At 46.5% G+C, this 22,115-nt stretch overlaps 1 protein-coding gene across 6 annotated transcripts in view; it reads right to left on the reverse strand.

Moving 5' to 3' along the window:
* Positions 1–893: 893 nt before the first annotated feature.
* The window catches only part of LOC121706372 (alpha-2-macroglobulin-like protein 1), a 38,380-nt gene continuing 17,158 nt past the window's right edge, over positions 894–22,115 (reverse strand). For all 6 annotated transcript variants that reach the window (XM_042088011.1, XM_042088008.1, XM_042088010.1 and 3 more), the window contains exons 11-37: positions 20,365–20,485; positions 20,181–20,290; positions 19,203–19,370; positions 18,656–18,898; positions 18,364–18,576; positions 17,934–18,083; positions 17,560–17,700; positions 17,375–17,462; positions 16,310–16,442; positions 15,941–16,166; positions 15,267–15,393; positions 15,001–15,122; positions 14,869–14,920; positions 14,575–14,658; positions 14,286–14,462; positions 13,510–13,585; positions 9,836–9,992; positions 4,293–4,370; positions 3,970–4,120; positions 3,074–3,264; positions 2,549–2,764; positions 2,325–2,461; positions 2,058–2,139; positions 1,467–1,535; positions 1,261–1,366; positions 1,112–1,150; positions 894–1,005 (exon numbers count right to left, since the gene is read on the reverse strand). In XM_042088011.1, coding sequence (XP_041943945.1) covers positions 974–1,005; positions 1,112–1,150; positions 1,261–1,366; positions 1,467–1,535; positions 2,058–2,139; positions 2,325–2,461; positions 2,549–2,764; positions 3,074–3,264; positions 3,970–4,120; positions 4,293–4,370; positions 9,836–9,992; positions 13,510–13,585; positions 14,286–14,462; positions 14,575–14,658; positions 14,869–14,920; positions 15,001–15,122; positions 15,267–15,393; positions 15,941–16,166; positions 16,310–16,442; positions 17,375–17,462; positions 17,560–17,700; positions 17,934–18,083; positions 18,364–18,576; positions 18,656–18,898; positions 19,203–19,370; positions 20,181–20,290; positions 20,365–20,485 — 3,489 coding nt within the window. In that variant the 3' untranslated portion in view covers positions 894–973. The remainder of the gene's footprint in view (positions 1,006–1,111; positions 1,151–1,260; positions 1,367–1,466; positions 1,536–2,057; positions 2,140–2,324; positions 2,462–2,548; positions 2,765–3,073; positions 3,265–3,969; positions 4,121–4,292; positions 4,371–9,835; positions 9,993–13,509; positions 13,586–14,285; positions 14,463–14,574; positions 14,659–14,868; positions 14,921–15,000; positions 15,123–15,266; positions 15,394–15,940; positions 16,167–16,309; positions 16,443–17,374; positions 17,463–17,559; positions 17,701–17,933; positions 18,084–18,363; positions 18,577–18,655; positions 18,899–19,202; positions 19,371–20,180; positions 20,291–20,364; positions 20,486–22,115) is intronic.

The raw sequence follows: 22,115 nt of genomic DNA on the forward strand, positions 1-22,115 counted from the left end.
TCTCAACCACTTCTATTAAGCTCAAGTTGCAAGGCAAATTTAAAATCATAATAAAAACCACCTGTCCGTAGCAGGAGCTGCTACTGATATGTTTTGATACCATCTCAAGTCCCTGATGATCACCGCTTGTGGATATTATGGATCAGGATGCCGTGAAGCCATATATAACAATGTTCCTTGTTTCATAATATTGTTTTCAACCATATTCCTTCATAAAATGACAATGCTGAGCTCTACATCCCTGTTGAAAAAAACCAGCCTGACCAGCTAAAGGTGGTTTGCTGGTTGACCAGCTTGTTAGATAGATACAGTAGATAGAGATAGCTAGATAGATACTTTATTGATCCTCAAGGGGAAATTCAAGACCAGTTAACCAGCTTGTTTGACCACCCTATGATGGTTGACCTGCTAGACCAACAAAACTCTTGCGAAAACATAAATTCGGCTGGTTTTCCCAGCTTATGATGGTAATTCAGCCGGTTTTGTTTGTCGTACCACCTCAAGCTGGTCATTTTAGCTGGTGTTGCTGGTCTATAGTGCTGGTTTAACTGGCCATTCCAGTTTATGTTGGTCATTCTAGCAAACCAGCATGGCCAGCTTGACAGACTGGTCACAAGCATGACCATCTTGCACCAGCTGTATCCCACAAGACAGGCTGGTCACACCAGCATGACCAACTTCCTCAGATGGTCACGCCAGCATATCCAGCTGGTGGCCCAACCAGCAAAGTCCAGCAATAGCTGGAAGAAAACCAGCAAAGACCAGCAGAAGCTGGTTTCTTGCCGTTTTTTTCAGCAGGGATGTACGGTAATACTGTTTTCATTCATATTCTTTCATAAACATATTGTCTTCAACTGACAATCCTCTGAACAGTATGAACATGAGACAAATGCTAGGATTGCAGTATTTATTACAGATATACAATCAAACACATCAGCAAGTTAAAGAGTTGAAATGTCAAAATAATTTCCACTTAATGACCTCTTCCTTCTGCTGTCCCCTGACCTGCACAAGGGGAGGACACACACACACACACACACACACACACACACGTTAAATAGAATATTGGGACCTGTTGTTGTTCTTTAGAGGACTCAGCAGACTAACTGACCTGCACAAGGGGAGGAGTACTCAGCCTCAGCTTGGTCACCTGATTGAGAGAGAGAGATTTCATTGGTCAGGGGCTTACTAGCACTGCTGTATCCATGGCAATGTAATTATACATATATGTAATGCTGGTCTTGGTCTATGGAGTCTTACTGGTCTGGTAGTAGTCATACACCTTGACCCCTGCTGGCTTCAGGTTGGTGACTGGCAAATCCTGTTGGATGGTCAGTTCGTAGTCAACAGGTATATCCTTTCGAACCTGTTTGGAAATCAAAAGAAACACATCACATCAGATGGACAGAGCGCAAGTAGGTGCAGCATGTTTCAGTGAAAACCAGGATTCTTACAGATGGCCTTACCTCTGACAGATACACAAGGATGTGGTCATCTTTCCTGTCAACTCGGTCCACAAACATGCTGCCCTGAAGCTGTTAAAACACAGAACATTATGGATGGTGCACACACACACCAACACAGCGTCCATCAGCAACATTATGGATGGTGCACACAGCCTCCATCAGCAACATTATGGATGGTGCACACACACCAACACAGCTTCCATCAGCAACATTATGGATGGTGCACACACACACACACACACACAGCTTCCATCAGCAACATTATGGATGGTGCACACACACCAACACAGCCTCCATCAGCAACATTATGGATGGTGCACACACACACACACACGCACACCAACACAGCTTCCATCAGCAACATTATGGATGGTGCGCACACACACACACCAACACAGCCTCCATCAGCAACATTATGGATGGTGCGCGCACACACACACACACACACACACACACACACACGCCCACCAACACAGCTTCCATCAGCAACATTATGGATGGTGCACACACACACACACACACAACACAGCCTCCATCAGCAACATTATGGATGGTGCACACAGAGCAACAGATGTAGGAGGGACAACTTACTTTTTCAGCGTCAGCAGTGAAGCCAGATAAGATTTTCACATCTATTATCACCATGTTCGTGCTCTGCAGTGGTCCGTTATATCTGCACAAGAAAGGAGGAATAACTATTAGAACGGATGTGTATCTGCACAAGAAAGGAGGAATAACTATTAGAACGGATGCGGTCAGACTAGTTCAGTCAAAGAGAGCAGAAGCAGGCGCTGCATGGAGCTCCATACTGTACTGTGAAGGCCTGCTGCCCACACACACACACACACACACACATACTGGACTGTGATGTGGAGGCTGAAGGCCTGTTGCCCATCGGCCTTGTTGCACTGTCCCTCAGTCAGAGGCTTGGCTTGAGTCTTAATGCTCAGGGTTGAATGTTTACTGGGAGTGGGGATGTTGTAGAAGAGAGCGACCTGTTGAAGAGGGCGAGAGATGTGAAGAAATGTCACGGACAGAGTATCCATCATCAATAGTTTAGAAACAAGTTCTTTTCCACTGACCCCCACAGAAGCGCATGCAGAGCCCTTCACGTCCACGCTGTACTTCCCAGGAACGTGGCGCAGCGCCCTCTCCTGGTACAGCAGTGTGTTGTGCTGGTTCACATCAAACTGGTGTGTGTCGCCCCCTGCTGACCGCACGGTCACTGTGCCGGAGCCATGTGGGCTGAAGACCTTGGTGGCATACAGAGCCAGAGCCTGCAGTGCCACCACCGTGTCCTGAGAGAACACACACCCAGCCGTCAGCACACACACACACACACACCCAGCAGTCAGCACACACACACAGCAGTCAGCACACACACACACACACACACAGCCGTCAGCACACACACACACACACACACACCCAGCAGTCAGCACACACAAACACACACACACACACACACAGCAGTCAGCACACACACACACACACACCCAGCCGTCAGCACACACACACACACACACACCCAGCCGTCAGCACACACACACACACACACACACACACACACACACAAACAGCTTAGAAAGGAAAGGTGTGTGGAGCACCTGTGTGGAAGAGAAGCCTCCATACGGATTCTGCTGCTTCACCAGCCAGTTGACGATCCTGGAAGCATAGCCCAGGTCTGCAGCCGTCAGGGCGGGTTTGGTGAGAACAGCTAACAGCACATAAGCACTCGTCTCCACTGCCAGGGAATCAGCTTGCTCTGATGAGGACTGAGACCAGTGCAGGAGACTCCCTGAGAAGACATGAGCCGTAGGAGATAGACATTCAATTCAAGTTTATTTATATAGCACATTTCATATGCATACACAGACTCCAATGTGCTTTTAGAAAACATTATCAAATAGACATTAAAACACATTAATAGTAAAATAAAAAAATGGTACTAGAAATAAGAATTTCTGATAAAAGTAATAAAAATGAAAGTCGCCACACCAACTTGGAAAGACCTTCAATTTTAACCAAAAGCTGAGGCAAATAAATATGTTTTCAGTCTGTTTTTAAAAGAGTTCACTGATTGGGAAGATTTCAGTTCAGAAGGTAGGGAGTTCCAGAGAGTAGGGGCATAGTGACTAAAAGCACCATGAGCGGAACTAGTATTTATTCTCGGGATTCTCGGGGAGACCTTTGCTTGAGGACCGTAGGCATCTGGCTGGAGTATATGCAGTGATCATATCAGAGATATATGATGGGGCTAAGCCATTCAATGATTTAAAAACAATAAGAAGTATTTTAAAATCAATTCTTTGTTTTACTGGGAGCCAGTGTAGTGATTTTAGTACTGGCGATATGTGATCATATCTTCTCGTTGAAGACATGAGCCGTATGAGATAAACATGAGCCGTATGAGATAAAGACATGAGCCGTAGGAGATAAAGGCAGCAGATGCACGTGTTTGCTCATCTATGTCGGTTCTGGCACACTGCACAACGTGTCCTACCAGCAGAGGTCGCTACGCTGTCCAAGTGTTTCAGCAGCTCAGCTCGGAGGTCTGCTTCCCCAGCGAGGCTGAAGGTGTAGGCCAGCAGAGCGGTGGTGTAGGTGTTGGAGCGGTCACTGGCGGAGGACTTCAGGAACCTCATGGTTTCTTGCTGAAGTAATAAAAATAGATTATTTTTTAAACATTCTGGTCAAAGGTTATATTTCTCATGAGCGGTACAAAAGGGGTATGACTTTCTAGTCATGTTCAGACAGCTATGGAAAAGATAAAGCATCTCAATGAAACCTTTGATAGAGGAGATGGTTTGAGACAGATTTACCTACCGTAACAGTGCTCATATTCAGCTCAAGCATTGATGCAGCGATGTAAGCTGTTATTGTTACATCATCGCTTACACCCCCCTATAAAACAATGAAAAACTCATCAACACTGAAAACGATGGTTACGTATGTAACCGCGGTTCTATGAATTTTGGATTTCCATCACATGCACGTGCAGGTCGAGTGTTTATCAACAAAGTCACTCGTGACATGGGGTGACGCATGACCCCCGTCCCGGTACTTAAGGTGCGCTCACCCCGGAAGTGACCTCTTGGCAATCTTCTCGTTCGCCTTCCGAGTGACTGGCGGTCATCCGAAATTCATAGAACCGCGGTTACATACGTAACAATTATTCTATTTCATTTCTACTGACCGCCAGAGGCGGTGCTTTCAGCACCTGGATGACAAATTCCAACAGGGTCACGAAGAAGATCTACATACCCTTTTAATGGCTTGAGAGGGTGGCTGTGGCTATTGACCCTATAAAACCTTGCAAATGTGCAAGTCGATGCCCATGAGGCCGCCATGCATATGTCGGAAAGTGGGACTCCGCGTAGTACTGACCATGACCCAGCTACACTCAGAGTTGAGTGACCACGAACGCGAGGTGGAACCGGTAAGCCACTATCAGAGTAGGCATAGCTGATGGCCTCCACGATCCACTTGGATAGCCGTTGCTTGGACAAAGCCAGGCCCCGCGCATGTCCAGTGTGGCAGATGAATAATGAATGTGACTGCTGGAGGGCAGCGGTCTGTTCGATATAGGCTTTCAATACTCGGACTGGGCATAGAAGAATGTCACCTTGCCCCGGTTCCTCTCCCTGGGCTGGGGGCTCGAATGCTCCCAGACTGAGCGGCTGGTTAGCATACGTTGCAGAGAAGGTTTTAGGTAAAAATGCCGGGTTCGGCCACAGGGTCACCCCTGTGCCATCGGAAGTCCATTGTAGGCACTCCCGGCTGACAGACAGCGCGTGTAGCTCTCCCACTCTCTTCGCCAATGACATGGCTAGGAGAAAAGCAGTCTTCAAAGACAACCATTTTAATCCCGACCTCCCCAGAGGTTCAAAAGGGTGCCGACACAGTGCATTCAGCACCAGCGGCAAGTCCCAGGAAGGTATCATCCTTCTTTGAGGGGGCCTCAGTCGCTGAGCACCCTTGAGAAAACGGGTCACCAGACTATGGGATCCCACTGTAACTCCCTCTACCTTGTTATGCCTAGCTGATATTGCAGCTACATACACCTTGATAGTGGATGCCGCCAGTCCGTCATCAAACCGCGATTGTAGAAAACTGAGGATAGCTCCTGTCCATGTTCTTGGCACCATTGTATAAAAAGCTTCCACCTATTAGCGTAAAGCGCATTAGTGGAAGGTGCCCGTGAGTTGTGGATAGTCTGTACCACTGCAGGGTCACATGCCCCTAGCAGTGGTTCAGGCCCTTCAGAGGCCACACCCAAAGTTGCAATCGTGCTGGGTTCGGATGCCAGATCCGGCCACCCAGCTGAGAGAGGAGGTCTATGCGCACAGGGAGACGCCAAGGCTGTCCGTCCAGTAGGCTGCATAGCACCGGGAACCAGACTCTCCCTGGCCACCTGGGGGCTACAAGCAGCACTTGGTGGCCCTCCCAGAGAATCCTCTCTAGAGTGGGTAGTATGAGCGGGAGTGGGGGGAATGCATATAGGAGCTGCTGGGGCCACCCATGCGGCAGCGCATCCTGGCCCAAGGGGCTTGTTGACTCCCTGAGTGAGAACCAGAGGGGGCAGTGTGTTGTGGCTTGAGAGGCGAAAAGATCCACCTCCGCTCTGCCATATTGGTGCCAGATGGCGTGCACCACTTCTAGGTTCAGCCTCCATTCCCCTGGATCGGGGTGTTGCCTGGACAAGAAGTCCACTGTGACATTCCGTGTGCCTGGGATGTGCATTGCCCTCAGGCTCAATAGCCGAGGGTAGGCCCATGAGAGTAGCTGCTGAATCAGCCTCAGGGATGCTAGAGACCTTGTGCTCCCCTGGTGGTTGATATGGTAAACCACTGACATGTTGTCTGTCCTTATAAGGACATGTCTCCCTGCTAAGACTGGCAGGAAATGCTCGAGAGCAAGAGCGACTGCCTGTAGCTCCAACAAATTTATGTTTTGTTCCCTCTGTCAAGGGTCCCATGTGCCTTGGGCAGTTCTGCACTGCCAAACAGCCCCCCATCCGGCCAGGGATGCGTCGGTCTCTACCACTTCTCTGCGAGAAGGTATGATCCCTAAACGAACCCCGGCAGTCAGGAACGAATGCTTCTTCCATGGCTGTAACCCTTTTAGGCAACTGGTGGTAACGGTCACCAGTCTGTGCCTGTGGTGCTTTGGATGAAACCCTAGCCTGTTCATCCATATTTGGAGAGGCCTCAAAGAAAAGAAGGCCCAGGGGGACTACGGAAGAAGCTGCTGTAAGCATGCCCAACAGCGCCTGGAAGGACCTGAGCGTCAGAGCTCAGCCTCTCCTGAATCACACTATGCAGAGGAGAATCTCGCCTACCCTCCTCTGAGATGGGGTTGCCCTCATTGTCTGCGAGTCCAGTTTCGATTCCAATGAACACCGTCTGCTGGCTGGGGATTAGGGAGCTCTTCCCGAAATTCACAGTTAGCCCTAGCCTGGTGACATGAGCGACTAGCAGGGCTGAGTCCCTTAATGCCTCTGGCTTCTCTGTTCCCAGACAAGGGCAATCATTTAGGTAAAGAAGGATGCGCATACCTCTGCCTTGAAGCGGAGCCAGGGCTGCCGCAGCAAATCTTGTTAAGGTCCGGGGGGCCAGAGAGATTCCGATGGCAGGACCCGGAACTGGTAAGACCTCCCCTCGAAAGCGAAGCGGAGGAATTGCCTGTGGTGAAGTGCAATTGGAATATGAAAATATGCATCTTTCAGGTCTATGGTTGTAAACCAGACGTCTTGCTTGACGCTTTGTAATACCTCTGCTGTGTGAAGCATATGGAATTTGAATACCTTTAGATGGCTGTTCAACAGCCTTAGATCCAGTATGGGGCGAAGTCCACCCCCCTTCTTTGGAATTAAAAAATATGTGTATAGAACCCACAGTCTTGTGATGGTGACCCTAGTTGCTGGAGGGCCCCCTTTTCCAGGAGGGCCCGAACCTCCTGGCGTAGGGCCAGAGCCTTGCCCTGGTCCTTCAGTCATTTTGACCCCTTGAAACCTCGGCGGTCGGTGCTTGAACTGGATGGTGTACCCTTTTGACAGGGTTGACACTACCCCAGGGGTCTGCTGTATTCACTTCCCAGTAATTGAGCTGTTCTCTGGTGAAACGTCCGACCGCCGGCCTGTAGACGTCACTGTCTACCTCCTCGCCCCCTCCTATTCCGAAAGGGGCAATATTCAGGCGTGCGCCGTTCCCTGTGAGGGTTGGTTCTCAGCAGGCCGGCGAAACCGCTCTGGCCTTGTTGACCCCTGTGCAAAGGTCCGCCTTATTGGCTGAAGAGTATCACCCGCCGTAGCGGGCCTCTGTCCCCGAACGGATACACGGCGCAGGCTAGCAAACTGCTGCCTGGTTTGCGTTACCTGTAGGCTGCGTTCGAGCGTTTGCTGTGCGGCAGGCCCAAAGAGTTGTCCAGGAACCACCGTGAGACAACAAAGGGCTTTCCTGCAGGGCTCAGACAATGGTGACTGAGCCAGCCATATCTGTCGCCGTGTCAGGGTCAGGGACGACATTAGTCTCCCCAGTTCCCTTGTCATGTACCCAAATGCTTTCAGTGAGGCCTCACTCAGCACTTCTGCCGACTGGTCTGCTCCAGAGGACTGGAGGGTCTGTGACAGGGACAGTATAAGGTGCGACATTGAGTTGCCTATGCGCGCAACCCGCGCCGGTGAGTCATAGCTCTTCCCAATAAGCTCGTCAGTCAGGCGACACTGTGGCCGGGGACAACGTGCATCTGGCCTTAATGCCTCATCAGGTGAAAGGATAAGGGCGGCAAGTGCCGGCCCTATAAACGGCATGCGGTCCAGCCCATGACTGGCTGCATCCTGCATACTAGCCAGGGTTCTGCAGTCGCTGGGGAGATGGGAGAAACGTCTGGGGTCAGCCCAGCATCTCTGTAACTCCTCAATGAAAGGAGCTGAAGGAGGCACGCTAAAAGATGCAGTAGAAGGGGCCTACCTGCGCTGGTGCTGCATCTAAGCCCAGGCGTGCCAGCGCTATCTTCACAGCGGGTTTGATCGCTGATGTGTGGCTAGCAACTGAGCCCTTCTGTGAGCTGTGTCCAGAAGCATCCTGGGTGTACGAGCCATAAGACTCTACATCTCCCAGATCATCCGCCCACTCATCAACCGTCGATGTGCTCTCTATCAGAGCCTCGGAGAGCCCATCCTCCTCTCGGGCACCCCCAGCTGGGGACAGCACAGGGGGCTGCTCTGATGAAGACCTTGAAGCGGCTGCTGCGTGATCGCCAGCAGGCTGTGCTCCCCTTGTAGATTAAGGAGCATCGCTTTAATCTGAGTGAACTCCGAAGCCATGTCTTCTACCTTCTGGTTTAAAGGATCTGGCGTAGGGAGTTTAAGCCTCCTCTTAGCAGAGGCCTCCCGTGTGTCTGCTCTGCGTTTCTGCTTTTGGGGATCCCATGCGGCTCCTTGCAGGGGGTGGTTGGGAGTTTAACCCCCATTCTAGTTGGGCTAGCCTAGCAGTCCTTGCAGCTACGCTCAGGCAACTGCAATTCATGCAAGCCTGGTCTGTCAAACCCTGCCTTAAGTGTTCCATGCCCAGACAGCTTGGACACTTATCGTGGCCATCCTCCAGTTCATCAGGGAGGCTAATCAAACGCAACAAATCAGGGAGGCTATCAAACGCAGTAGGCTAAACAAATATGCGCAAATAAGGAGCGAACACGCGCTCACCTCGCCACCTTAGTTTAGAAATAAGAAACAGAAGAGAGCGTTTGAAAACGCGAACAAACAATCTCATAAACGTGAAATTAGCACTTCCAATACAAAAGCGGAATTCGCTTGAATTCTAACTCACTTAGGAAGATGTTGCGGAAAACACAAGATCCGTCATTAACTCAAGAAGCCCGCGAGACCGCGAAAGCATTTCAATAAACAAAAATGTATTTAAGGCACCCTGAATCGCTAGAAGGCGAAAAAACACCCAAACGATTCCACATAGGCCTAGTTGCCACAGTAGAGCGAGCTCACTCGTAACGGTATTAATAAAGAAAAGTGTACTTACCGATCATAATAGAAAGTCACGTAGACAAATCGCAGTCTTATAAGAGGGCGAGAAAATCGCAGCTCCAACTGTACGGTTTGAAAAGATTCCAGCGTTCGTCCACGAAAATATGCCAACACTCTAAACAACCTGCTTCCACACGAGAAGATTTCAAGAGGTCACTTCCGGGGTGAGCACACCTTAAGTACCAGGACGGGGTCATGCGTCACCCCATGTCACGAGTGACTTTGTTGATATAAACACTCGACCTGCACGTGCATGTGATTGAAATCCAGGTGCTGAAAGCAGTAGAAATGAAATAGAATTCAGCATCCAGTATCATACAGGTCAGACCTTCATTCTGTTGTTGAAGAGTTTCCCCTGCATATTGAAAACACCATCTGGTCGAAGGTTTCCTCCAAGCCAAGTGCTCGCATCCGTTATAACTTTTGGATCAATGTAGACAAAGGACTTTGCTTTTCCAAACGACCTCAACACAAATGCAGTGAGCCTGGGAGAAGAGATGGACACAACGCTGAGTTTGCTTCTGTCCAGAGGTAAGAGCTGTGGTCTAAGGTTAGGAGCATTGTATGCAAGTCATTTTCATTTCTATAGCACATTACATTCCAAAGTGCTTCACAGTTAAAAAAGACAGAGTTTAAAAGATGATTCAAGCATCAACTACAGCCGACACCTCCAGACAAAAACCAAAACGAGAGAAACAGACATATAAATATACAGACAAAATACAAGTGGCATCAAATCCATAGTTCCACAGGCTCAGTGGCTGTTAAAAGCAAGTCTGAAGAGATGGTTTTTTTTAAAAAAATTTTTAGATATTATATAATAAATTTTTTTAAAATATATTTTTGGTCTTTTTATGCGTTTAATGATAGGACGGTGGAGAGTGACAGGAAGTGAATGGGAGAGAGAGTCGGGGTGGGATCCGGAAAGGACCACGAGGCGGGAATCGGACCCGGGCCGCCGCCGTACGGTGCAGGTGCCCCAGCTGGGGCTGAAGAGATGGGTTTTTAGTAGGGATTTAAAAACAGTCACAGGTGATGCCGATTAGAGTTCCGGTGGTAAGCTGTTCCAGAGGCGTTGCATGGATACTGAAAGCACTAATCTAATATTACTATTACTAATATAATACTAAGCAATTTAAAGCAATTCTAAGCAATATTACTATTACTAATATAATACTAAGCAATAATCTACAAGCCAAATTGTCACCTTAGAAAACGTAAATCCCAAAGATCTAAGAGCAACGGCAATGTCACTCATAGAACATTTATTGTAAAAGATAATGCAACACCGACAGTGCAACAAGGAACAAGCTTGGTAATGTCAATACACATAAACCTAAAACTAAAAGGATCAGTGGGATTAATTGCCTAAATAACACAGGTTTAGCATCCAAGTTATACTTCAGCCTTAGGCTACTTGATATGAAGCATATTCAAATTGCTCACGTTTTTGCTCTCCGTAACACTCATGTTTCCGCAAAATTCCACACCATCTTAAATTCCAAAATCAATGTTTACTCACTGGAACCACCACATGGATGTTCTTGCTCTACATTATTAGTATCTAGTTGTTTTGTAGGAATAGTACGCTTGTACAGTAGGCCCTAGGCTATGACATTCAGTTTCCTTTCTAAAATATTTAGCAACTCCATCCCTAACGAACTTACTATGGCCAATATCTTTGAAATGTAACGGTCTTGGTTTCATTCCGAAGACATGAAATCTAGGGATGTCCCGATCCGATATTTGGATCGGATCGGCCGCCGATATTAGCAAAAAATATGGGATCGGCCCGATCCGGACTCCCGATACAGTTTGTTTTCAAAACTCCGGTCCGTGTTTTCCAGCGCACCGATGTAGGTAATCCATTCCAGTTTTTCAGCTTTTCCCCCCAAATCCGGTCCGCGTTTTTCAGCACACCTAGCGACCTGTCCAGCATCCCACTTGTCTGTGCATGTCCAACTAAGAATTTAAAGTTATCGAGCAAACATTTCATGTCAGTTGAATTAATATAGCCTAAATGTTAACCGCGACCGCGAGTGTCCGCGAGACCCTCTTACTATTAAGGCTCTTATGCATGTTGCTGCTGACAACATTCGTTAGACAGGCAAAGCTATCTCCGCGATTTAAGATTGTTGTGTAATGTATAGGCACAGCACGCACTTTAATTTTCCTATTAAAGTCTAACAAACGCATTTCATTTCAAAAAGCAACCTGGTCAATCGCTAACAACTAAGTGCACCTAGGCCTACAACTCTACACATCCAAAAGGGCAGAAGCTTCCAGTAGGCCATCATAACTTTTTTTACCGTTTAGTCTGTGCATCAGCGCAGCCTACGACGATGTGAATTAGTGGCAGCTGTTGTCGCGGTAAACTTAAGCTCCTGTCTCTAAATAGTGTAGATAGGCCTACTTGCTATGTTGCTTGATTTTCTGTAATAAAAAATGTAGCCTAGGTTACTTCAGCAAACACAGACCAGTTGTGGCATCAGTTTCGCTTTTAAAACGCAACAGTGAGAGGCTTTTTAGCGCAGTCTCACTTATCATTGATGAGCACAGGAGCAGGCTGACACCTGAGCATGTTGAAATGATCACCTTTGTGAAGAAGAATCTCCCCATCATGCTCAGACTGCAGCCAGGGCAAACAGTAGAAATTGGAGTATGGAGATGGAGCAGTAAAGTGTGGAGGAGATAGCAATACTGTAGAAGGCGTGACAGTTATTTGGGTTGTTATAGCCAATGCAGTGTGTGTGGTAATTTGACTATTTTCTACTCAGGTTTTGTGTGTGTTGCTTTTATATGTAATTTTATATTGTTTACAATATTGTTTACACTGATGGCTTTTTTAAGCCTTGGTTTACACTCTTGAGCAGAGCACTGATGCCAATTCAGTTTGTGTGGTTAATTGACTATTTATTATTTTGTATTTATTTAACCCTGTTAAGAATAAACAGGTCAGCTTCTCATTACCAACCACTGTGGATTATTCAAACTAACCTAATTAAGTTGGCTAGTTGTTCTTAAGAGTAAAACCCTTTTCAACATGAGCATAACAACAAAATAAGTAAATATCTTTAATCTTTAATACATGCTTGGATCGGCCGGTATCGATATCGGCCGATGCTAAAAGCTACAATATTGGTATCGGATCGGAAGTGCAAAAAGCTGGATCGGCACATCCCTAATGAAATCTGGGTGAATTTGGGCCTCAGACTCTTGGTGTGAGCGGAATCGGAGCGGAACAGAGGGGCTGCTCCGGCCTCCAAATTAAAAAGCGCTCCAACAAAACTCCATCCGCTGCGCTCCTTGCTTTGGCTCGGCAGCTCTGCGTGGGATGCAGATCCTAGTGGTCGTTATTGAGTGGAAAAGTTCAGCATGTTTGTGACATAACCGGGAGCACGCTCATTTAGTGATTTAAAAACAGTCAATGCCACTTTATACTGGATTGTAAATTTAACAGGAAGCCAGTGCAGTACTGGAGTGATGTGTTCCCGTTTCCTTGTCCTGGTAAGCAGTCTAGCGGTTGCGTTTTGTACCAACTCTTGCAAGAGATGATTCATCAACTCCAGTATAAAGGGCAATACAATAATTACAAGGCGATTACAATACTGTCAATCTTAAAAGTGGCGCTTCGGTCCTAATTATGCTTTTAAATGAAAGTTTGACTCGGGTACATTCACAAGACGACCCTAGGTTGCATTTTGGTGAGTTACGCTTTAATGCAGAAACACAATTAGCTTTAAAGCACCTGTTCAGTGCAGAGATCGGGGAGAGGATGCATTTGAGGCCGTAGAGGGGGAGGACCTCCTTGAGTGGCACTGTGATGTTTTAGTAGCCATGTGTTGAATCATGGGAAACGGCGCATTAAACGTTACCGATTTGTGGTCAGAGAATGCAGTATCTATTACATCAACCATGTCCAGATTAAAAGCATGTGATAGAACAACATCAAGAGTCTTGTGGTCTACAGGTGTCTTACTTTGTGAACCAGGATGGACTCACCATGTGTTTCCATCTCCTGTTCCAAACGTGCTGTATGCTCCATTAGGATGCTTATAGTTCAGCTGCCTCTGGTATCCTGTTGATTAGAACCATATTACTCATTATTATGTTCCAAATCACCAGCCACTGTATTAGGCACATGTGTTCAACTGCTCATTAACAGATATCTATTCAGCCCATCACATGGCAGCAACTCAATGCATTTAGGCATGTAGACGTGATCGAGAGCACTGCTAAAGATCAGGGGCGTGTCCAGGGGTGTGGCCACAGGGAGGCACTGCTTCAAAAGAATGAAGTTGGCTTTAATAATATCAAATCAATAAAATAATCAATTATCAACAAATTTGATATAGAGGTAAACAGTGAAGAATACGAAATGTGACACATGGTCATAATATATTTCTAGAGAGCTTTGTCTTCTGTCATACTTTGGATGTTGTAGGTATTGTTGTACCATGTAGTGTGTGTGTGTGTGTGTGTGTGTGTGTGTCCATACTTTTGACTGGTAGATATAAGTATGTATACTCTTTTGATCCCGTGAGGTAGTGGTAGTGTATGCTATAAAGAATTAAGGCAATTCTGAAGGCAAAAGGGGTTCAACCCGGTGCTACAAAGGTAAATGGGAAATAGTCATTAGTCATGCCTACCACACAGAACTCAAAAGTTAGAGGTGCCATCTTGTTCAGGGGTTTACTATCCAGGATGGATACATAATAATGAACATAGACATGTGCCCTCTACTGCCCTCTACTGTCAAAAGGAAGAGAACATCTCACCGCTTTTGAGGAAGTTGGTGGCCTTCTCCTTAATGTCTGCAGTGAGCTGGCCAGTGTTCTGCAGGTACTGCAGAATGTAGATATTTGGGGAGAGGACGGCCATATTTTGCTCCCCACAACCATAAGGCATCTGCAGGAGGCTGTCGATGTTCTTCAGAGCACGACCTAAGATGTCTCCTGCAGGAGGCATGGAGTGTTGGACAAACATGGTTAGGGTTTCAGCAGTCAGTCAGCCAATGTAAGGCTCTGCTGTGCATATGAAGCGTGTGTTGTATGTGACTGTTGGTACCTAGCACAGACACAGAGGCTCTGGCTGATCCCTTAACTACATCCCCTGGGAGTGTCAGCTCCACCTCCTCCGTCAGGGCGCCCCCTGTGGACACAACATGGAACTGAGTTGGGGGCCAAGCAGGCCAATGGCCAGTGGTCTAATATGAATAAAGGTCTGGGCAAAATACATGGACATAACAGTGCATGCAAGAATAGCATCAGGTTCCTTTTAACACAAGAATCTATTAATACATTCCATAGAGTATGCATAAGGACAACACGTGAACTATAGACACAGAAGATTGGAGCTCACCCTTTGGACATAAGAGCCAGCTGAAACTTCTTGCCTTCTCGGTTCCTTCCGCCTTACAAAAGAGAAGTTACAGATGTTAGAAGTGTGATTTTAGCTCTAGAGGTTCTTGTGCAGGACTACTGGCATGCCTACCTTGACCTTGAGGGAGCGAGTGACTGCGTCTACGCGGCCTCTCTCTGGGACGGTCACCACTTCATTGCCACACAGAGTCCGAGACGGCTCAGCGGCCGCACTCACAGTCACGCTCATCTCTCCTGCAGGCAAGTTTCCCCAGGTCAGCTTCAGCAGTGTCCACTACTACAGTGTCTCTACGCTCTCAGCATTACTCACAGAGTACAGAGGGTCCCAGTGTCTAATAAAGTTACCCACTTTCCTTTAACTCTCTCAGCGTTACTCACCGAGTACAGAGGGCACTAGCGTCCATTTGAAGGTTTTTCTCCCATCTGCACACAGACAGGAGGAGTACTGGCCATCAGAGGAGGGGGTCAGAGTGAAGTCTGATGAAGGGGTTGGAGTCACTGTGACCTACCAGAGAGGGACTCGTTTAACACACACACACACACACACGAGATGCAACGGTACACAGTATTTTACAGAGCCATACATACACACATATACCGTGTGTGTGTGTGTGTGTATATATGTGTGTGTGTGTGTATATATACATACACACACACACACACACACACACACACACACACACACACACAAAAATAAAGAGTTCAGACGACTCAAATCATGGGCACCATGTTTCATACCAACGTCGGATGATTCTACAATGTAACCCTGTGGGGCGAATACAGTATGTTGAAATAAAAAGCTAGAGAGGGAATCGAGTTTCACACACACACTCACACACACACAGCTAATTAAGTAATTCAATCAGAACACACTTTGGCTACCAGAAAGTTCAAAGTCCTTATGCTCAGAGCATGATCTGTTGCTATACCATGATGCACTTGGGCAGGTAGTTGAAAAATGTTGCAATATCATGATGCACTTGGGCAGGTAGTTGAAAACTGTTGCAATACCATGATGCACTGGGGCAGGTAGTTGAAAACTGTTGCAATACCATGATGCACTTGGGCAGGTAGTTGAAAACTGTTGCTTTGAGCTCAAAGGTCTCTCCACGGATGATGGAGTAGGGCAGGGAGAGCTCGAGGAAGAAGGGCTGGAACACTGTGAGCTGAACTGGTGGGGCCAGACCGAAGCCCTGGGGGGACAGGCAGAACGCCTCCATCTCCCAGGTGGTGATGGTGTCAGGGACAGTGAGAGGGACTTGTGTTTCTCCAGACCCCCTGTGAAGAGCAACGTTAGAGCAACGTTAGAGCAACGTTAGAGCAACGTTAGAGCAACGTGATGGGGCTGGATATGGGGAGCTGGTTATGGGGCTGGAGACTAGTGCTGGAAACAGGATCCCTGATTCTACATGGCCACTTACCCGACCTCTGCCAGGTCCCAGATCCACGTCTCAGGGAAGATTGTACGAACAGTCACACCAACACTTTCCGGCACTGGAGCATCTGGTGCAGCATTTCCAGCAACTCCAAAGGCCACCTTGGGATACGGATACCCTATCAAGCAGAAACAAACTCGTACAACATGTGCAGTATGCAGTATGCAGTACCTGCCCTCTCTGCTCCCCCCCCCCAGTCTCTCCCCCTCCCCCCCCCACGTCAGGGCACCGGTGCACATCACGATTAACCCCCCATGTCAGCAGCAGAGGCTTGAGGTGATAGTCTGCCTGCATCTGTGGACATGAAAGGTAGAGTGCCCATACCTACTGACCTACTGACGCTGACCAAATCCTTTACATGTTGTTTAACGACAGACAGACACACACAGACAGCATTAAGGTATTAAAATGGGGTTCACAGATTTAGAAAATGTCCCTCGACATTGGAAACTTTAAATGTCCCTCGAATGTCCCTTGTTAAATGGTGAATTTGTGTTTGCGCCTAAACAATTACTGCTGACATAAAGGTAAGAATTTCGTAAGAGATCTGATCCCATTGATATTGAAGGCAGTGAATGTGCCATATCTCTCTCTGACGCTACGCTGATCTGAAGGCAGTGAATGTGCCATATCTCTCTCTCTGTGACGCTACGCTGATCTGAAGGCAGTGAATGTGCCATATCTCTCTCTCTGACGCTACGCTGATCTGAAGGCAGTGAATGTGCCATATCTCTCTCTCTGTGACGCTACGCGATCTGGAAATAAGGTGCTACTACTGCCATCCACAGCAAACTGCTCTCTGCTTTAGACTGGTAGGTATAACATCTTCTGCTTTACAAATGGCTTGGAGGCCTTCGGAGAGGCTTGGGAGCCATTGTTATTGCTATGGCGATGGCATTGACACAGGACTGTAGTGTTAATTAGAGCAATCAGAGGCCTTGGTCAATGGTCAGGTCTACAAACACCAAGTAAATTGAGCCTCATTGTTAAATTAGGTTACAGTGTCTCAATTCAAGGTCTACAGTGTGTTTCATGTTTAAGTGCTCTTACCGAATCCCTTGTGGTACGTCTCCCCCCGGTACAGTAAGCAGTCTGGTGTCCGCAAAACCAGGTTAGTTACAGCCTTCAGCCCCAACCTCTAAAACAGACACAGATGCAGATAGACTCCTCCTTCACAGATATTATGGACATTAGGATATGGACTTATTCTGTGTTCAAGTGCTTATTTTTCAGACCTGGAAAGCTGCAAAGGCATCAGTTGCAGAGAGTCCCGGAGGATAGTACAAAGATCGCCGCGGTCTCACTTTCAGACACTCTACTGGATCTTCAACTTCATAATCCACAAATGAGTCCATCGGCGGGAACAGATCAAAAACCTAGAGGGGAAGAGGAACGCATCATCACCCCCCTCCTCCCCATCACCCCCCCCTCTTCAGGAATCATCACCACCCCCCCCCCCCCCCTCCCTCTCTCCAGGCATCACCCCCCCCCCCCCCCTCCTCCTCCTCCTCCTCCTCCTCTCTTCAGGCAGTAATGGGCAGTAATACATATGAGCGTCAGAGGCCCAGTCCCCTCTGGGTCAGATCTATGTCGTCATGGTGCTGGTAACCTTGTCAGCGTTCAGGCGTTTCCCAGGTTCCAGGATGAAGATGCTCTGATCCACAGCGCTGAGGCCGCAGAGAGAGCCAGGCTGGGCGGACAGCTGCAGGGAGCTCTTCTCTCCAGGAACCGCTTTAGGGGGGAAGAACTGCACCGACACCTGTGTACACAACAGCATATTATCAACCAATCACAGAGCAGCAGAGGAGGACAAAGACAACTTTCCACTACCTTGATCTAGCGTGCTACCATGACATGCTCTACTGTGCTACCATGACAACAACATGCTGTAGTGTGCTCCCATTACACCATTGCACTGTAGTGTGCTACCATGACAACATGCTGTAGTGTGTTCCATGACAACCATCATGCTGTAGTGCACTACCATGACAACATGCTGTAGTGTGCTACCATGACAATATCATGCTGTAGTGTGGTACCTTGTTTATGAAGCACTTCTCCGTTGAGAAGGTTTTGCTGTCAGCCAGAACCGTCTCACTGGGTAAGACACAGTAGGCCAGGACCTGCACTGAGGGGGCCATCTCAGCACTGACGGACAACTGGAAGGAAACCTCACCCAGAGTTACTGGTGGAGAACCCTTCACTGAAGCTTCAGCAAAACCATGATGAACAATCTGTCCTCTTGATAAAACCTGCAACAAACAAGGAAACCTAATGACAAAGTATTCAAATGACTTTAGATGTCTGTAATGGAACCTGTATTCCACATACCATATAAATGACATCCACAGAGTCTGCGTTGAAAGTCTCCCCAGTGAAGGTGTACTTAATGGTGATGGGTACGTCTTTGCCACACTGAAGAGCATCATCTATTTTGTCATCTATTATGGCCAGAGAGCTGGAGGACGCCGAGTCTGGAGATGCTGTTCTTAATCTGGACACAGACTTTGATGCCGAGTCATAGTATGGGGTGTTATATGGTCTGTATGTGTTGGTGTCTGTAGTTAGGCTGGCCTGGAAAGGAAGAGGCATTAGAGATGAGAAAGGAGGAATGCCTGGATCTTCCACAAAGCACCGTCACAACTACACTAGCACTAGCTTGTGTACAATATACACATGACACACTCACACAAAGATTCAACTACACTAGCAGTAGCTTGTGTAGAATATACGCATCACGCACTCACACGCAGAGACTCAAATATACTAGCATTAGCTTGTGCACAATCTATACACAACACGTTCACATAGACACTAGACGTAGCTTTTCTGCAGTGCATTCACTGATTTTTCCAGAAGACTCTAGTGACCAGCTTACAAAGAGCTCAAAGTCCCCTGGGAAAGGAGCTGTGTTGAGAGAGAACTGGGCCACTCCAACGGAGTCTGTGGTCAGGTTCAGCAGAAGTTCTGCATTCCATCTCGGACCTTTGAACAGATGGACCATCCTCCCAGCGATGCCAGTGTCATTGTAATGGGTCGCTTTGATCTGCAGAGAAAGTAGTAGTAACACTTTATTTGTCCCAGAAGGGCAATTATTTTGCATGCAAGGTTAGTCAAGTCAAGTCAAGTTTATTTATATAGCGCATTTCATACACAGAGGTCATTCAATGTGCTTTACATAAACAAAACCAAACAATAATAACAAATAAAAGCATAGAAGGGCAATATAGTCAAAGAATAGTTAAAAGGTAAAGATCATAATAAAAAGAAAACATAAAACACAAGGTAAAATAATTTAAAAATAAAGGATAATTAGTAAGCAAAAAACAAAGGCAAAAGTAGTAAAAAAAAAGTAATAAAAGATAAAGTAGAATAATTATCAAGGCAGATTCAGAATTTGTAACTTGGCACAGTTAGCAGAAAGCATCTGAGAACAGTTTGGTCTTAAGTCTAGATTTAAAACTGGCTACAGTTGGGGCCTTTTTGATGTCATCCGAAAGTTGATTCCACAGCTGAGCCACATAGCAGCTAAAAGCTGCTTCACCATGTTTAGTTCTAACAGTAGGTTTTACTAGCAGGTTTTTCACCTGGGACCTGAGAGGACGCGAAGGTGTGTACTGCTGAAGCATGTCTGACGGGTATTTAGGTCCTGCTCCATTTACTGATTTATAAACAAGCAAGAGAGCTTTAAAGTCAATTCTGTGACTTACTGGAAGCCAGTGCAAGGACTTAAGAATTGGAGTAATGTGGTCAGTTCTTTTAGTTTTTGTTGTTCTACTAGTGCAGGTTCTACTAGTGCATGCACTTCTAGTGCATGCATGGCAGATGTGTTTGCAGAGACGACCTTTTCACCTACCTTGCCCTCCATAACTGCCCCGTCCTCAATTACGTTTGGTGTATCAACAAAGGAGAGTTTCCCAAGAGAGAAGTCCAAATCTATGTTTTTGACCTCTGAACGACTGATACCTGAAGACAAAATGAAATATAGACAAGGCACCTTTGGTGGACAAACAGTTTTCAAAAGGGTCGCTTTAGCTTACCTGTTCCTTCTTCAACTACTGTGGCCTTGAATATTAGAATATCCCTCAGTTTTTGGTTCAAGTCTTGCTGTGTAAATGTTGCCATATAGAATACATAACAGCCACAGCCAGACTTGTCCATCTGTGGGCATAAAACAAGCACAGTTACAATTAAACACTCCACAAACCTGCATCATCACAGCCTCAGGAAGTGTTTGTCAGTCTACTTCATAGCTGTCAACATTGAGCGTTGAAAATAAGGGAGATCCCCACGTCTCACCCAAAATACGAGATCAACAACATAGAATTCTTGCTGATAGCAACAGGAAGATCAGACAACAAAACTGCTGCACTAACTAAACAAGGTGTAGAGCTAGGTCTACCGTTACATGGCCTACAGATTGGCATCAAAATCATGCTCACAACAACCACGCTGTTATCTTAAATAGACTAATATCACCAAGTCGCCTTCAAGCAAGCAAAACAATGCTTTGAAAACATCTGCTTCGCTGGAAGGGCAAGGGGGTAGCAACAGGACAACAGTAGGCTACATAGACAGACAGGTGCGGTGGTAGGGCTAATGTTATGAGAGTATTAAAATATGGGATATTTTACGGGGAAAAAAATATTAAGATGGGAAGGCAGTGGGAAAAAAGTTAAAATAGGTCCGAAACCCGGAAAAAACAGGAGGGTTGACAAGTATGGTCTACTTGCAGTGGTGGAATGTAACGAAGTACAAATACTTCGTTACTGTACTTAAGTAAATTTTCCACGTATTTGTACTTTACTTAAGTAAAATTTATAGTGCATACTTTTGACTTTTACTTCGTTACATTTTACAGCAATTATCTGTACTTTTACTCAGCTACATTTCTACAACACCATCGTTCCTTTTTACGATACATTTTATGATCAGTTTTTTTTTTTCTCTCTGACAAACACGTTTGTTTTACCGGGGGGTTGCTACCAAAGATTCTGGAGCGCTACGTGCATTCTTAGAAACATAAGCTTCTAGTCTAGACCAGGCAAAGCGTGAGCTTGTAGCCATCTGCATTCGGTAGGCTATATTCACCAGACCCATGGCTACACTGTACATGCAACTGTGTTCTGTGCCTTTCTCTGTCTGTTATCTGCAGCGTTAGGGCTATCCGCGGATCAGCGAAGTTACAGGCTATGCCCATGCTTCTGTCACACGTCTGATCATTTGCGGCACAAATGAATGGTAGACTATTAATGAACCGGTGGCCGGAAAAAACGTAACATTTTCCAGATTAGGAAATATTCCTTAATTGTGTGTGATTAAATAAAGATGCATAGCCTACAATTGGGGGGTAGTAACGTGAGCGCTCATTCAATGTCTATGCGTCTGCGCAAGTGAAACTGAACTTAATCATAAAGACACCTTTCTCAGCAACTTTTCTGTTCAATCAGCATAATTGGCATTACGATCCACCCGACGTTTCCCTTGTCTACCCCGTTAAACTTCAGGCTCTCCTGTTTTGCTGAATGATATTACTCAGCAGATCACCCTAGTAGATAACCAGAATTACAGTCTCTAGAATTGTAGGTCAGAATGTAAACTTCCTCCACCACTGTCTACTTGGCCCTTTAATCCCTACTGTTATAACTTCATTTTAAATGCCAGAAATGAAATAAATGTGTGGCAAACATAACAAATGTTAATTTATATTTTAATGTTCATTTCGTTAATATCAAAATCAGTCATATTGAGGCAACATTTACAGAAGAGTGAATAACTATGATGTGGAAGT

Source organism: Alosa sapidissima, chromosome 4 (assembly GCF_018492685.1).
Source record: "Alosa sapidissima isolate fAloSap1 chromosome 4, fAloSap1.pri, whole genome shotgun sequence".
Taxonomy (NCBI): Eukaryota; Metazoa; Chordata; class Actinopteri; order Clupeiformes; family Clupeidae; genus Alosa; species Alosa sapidissima.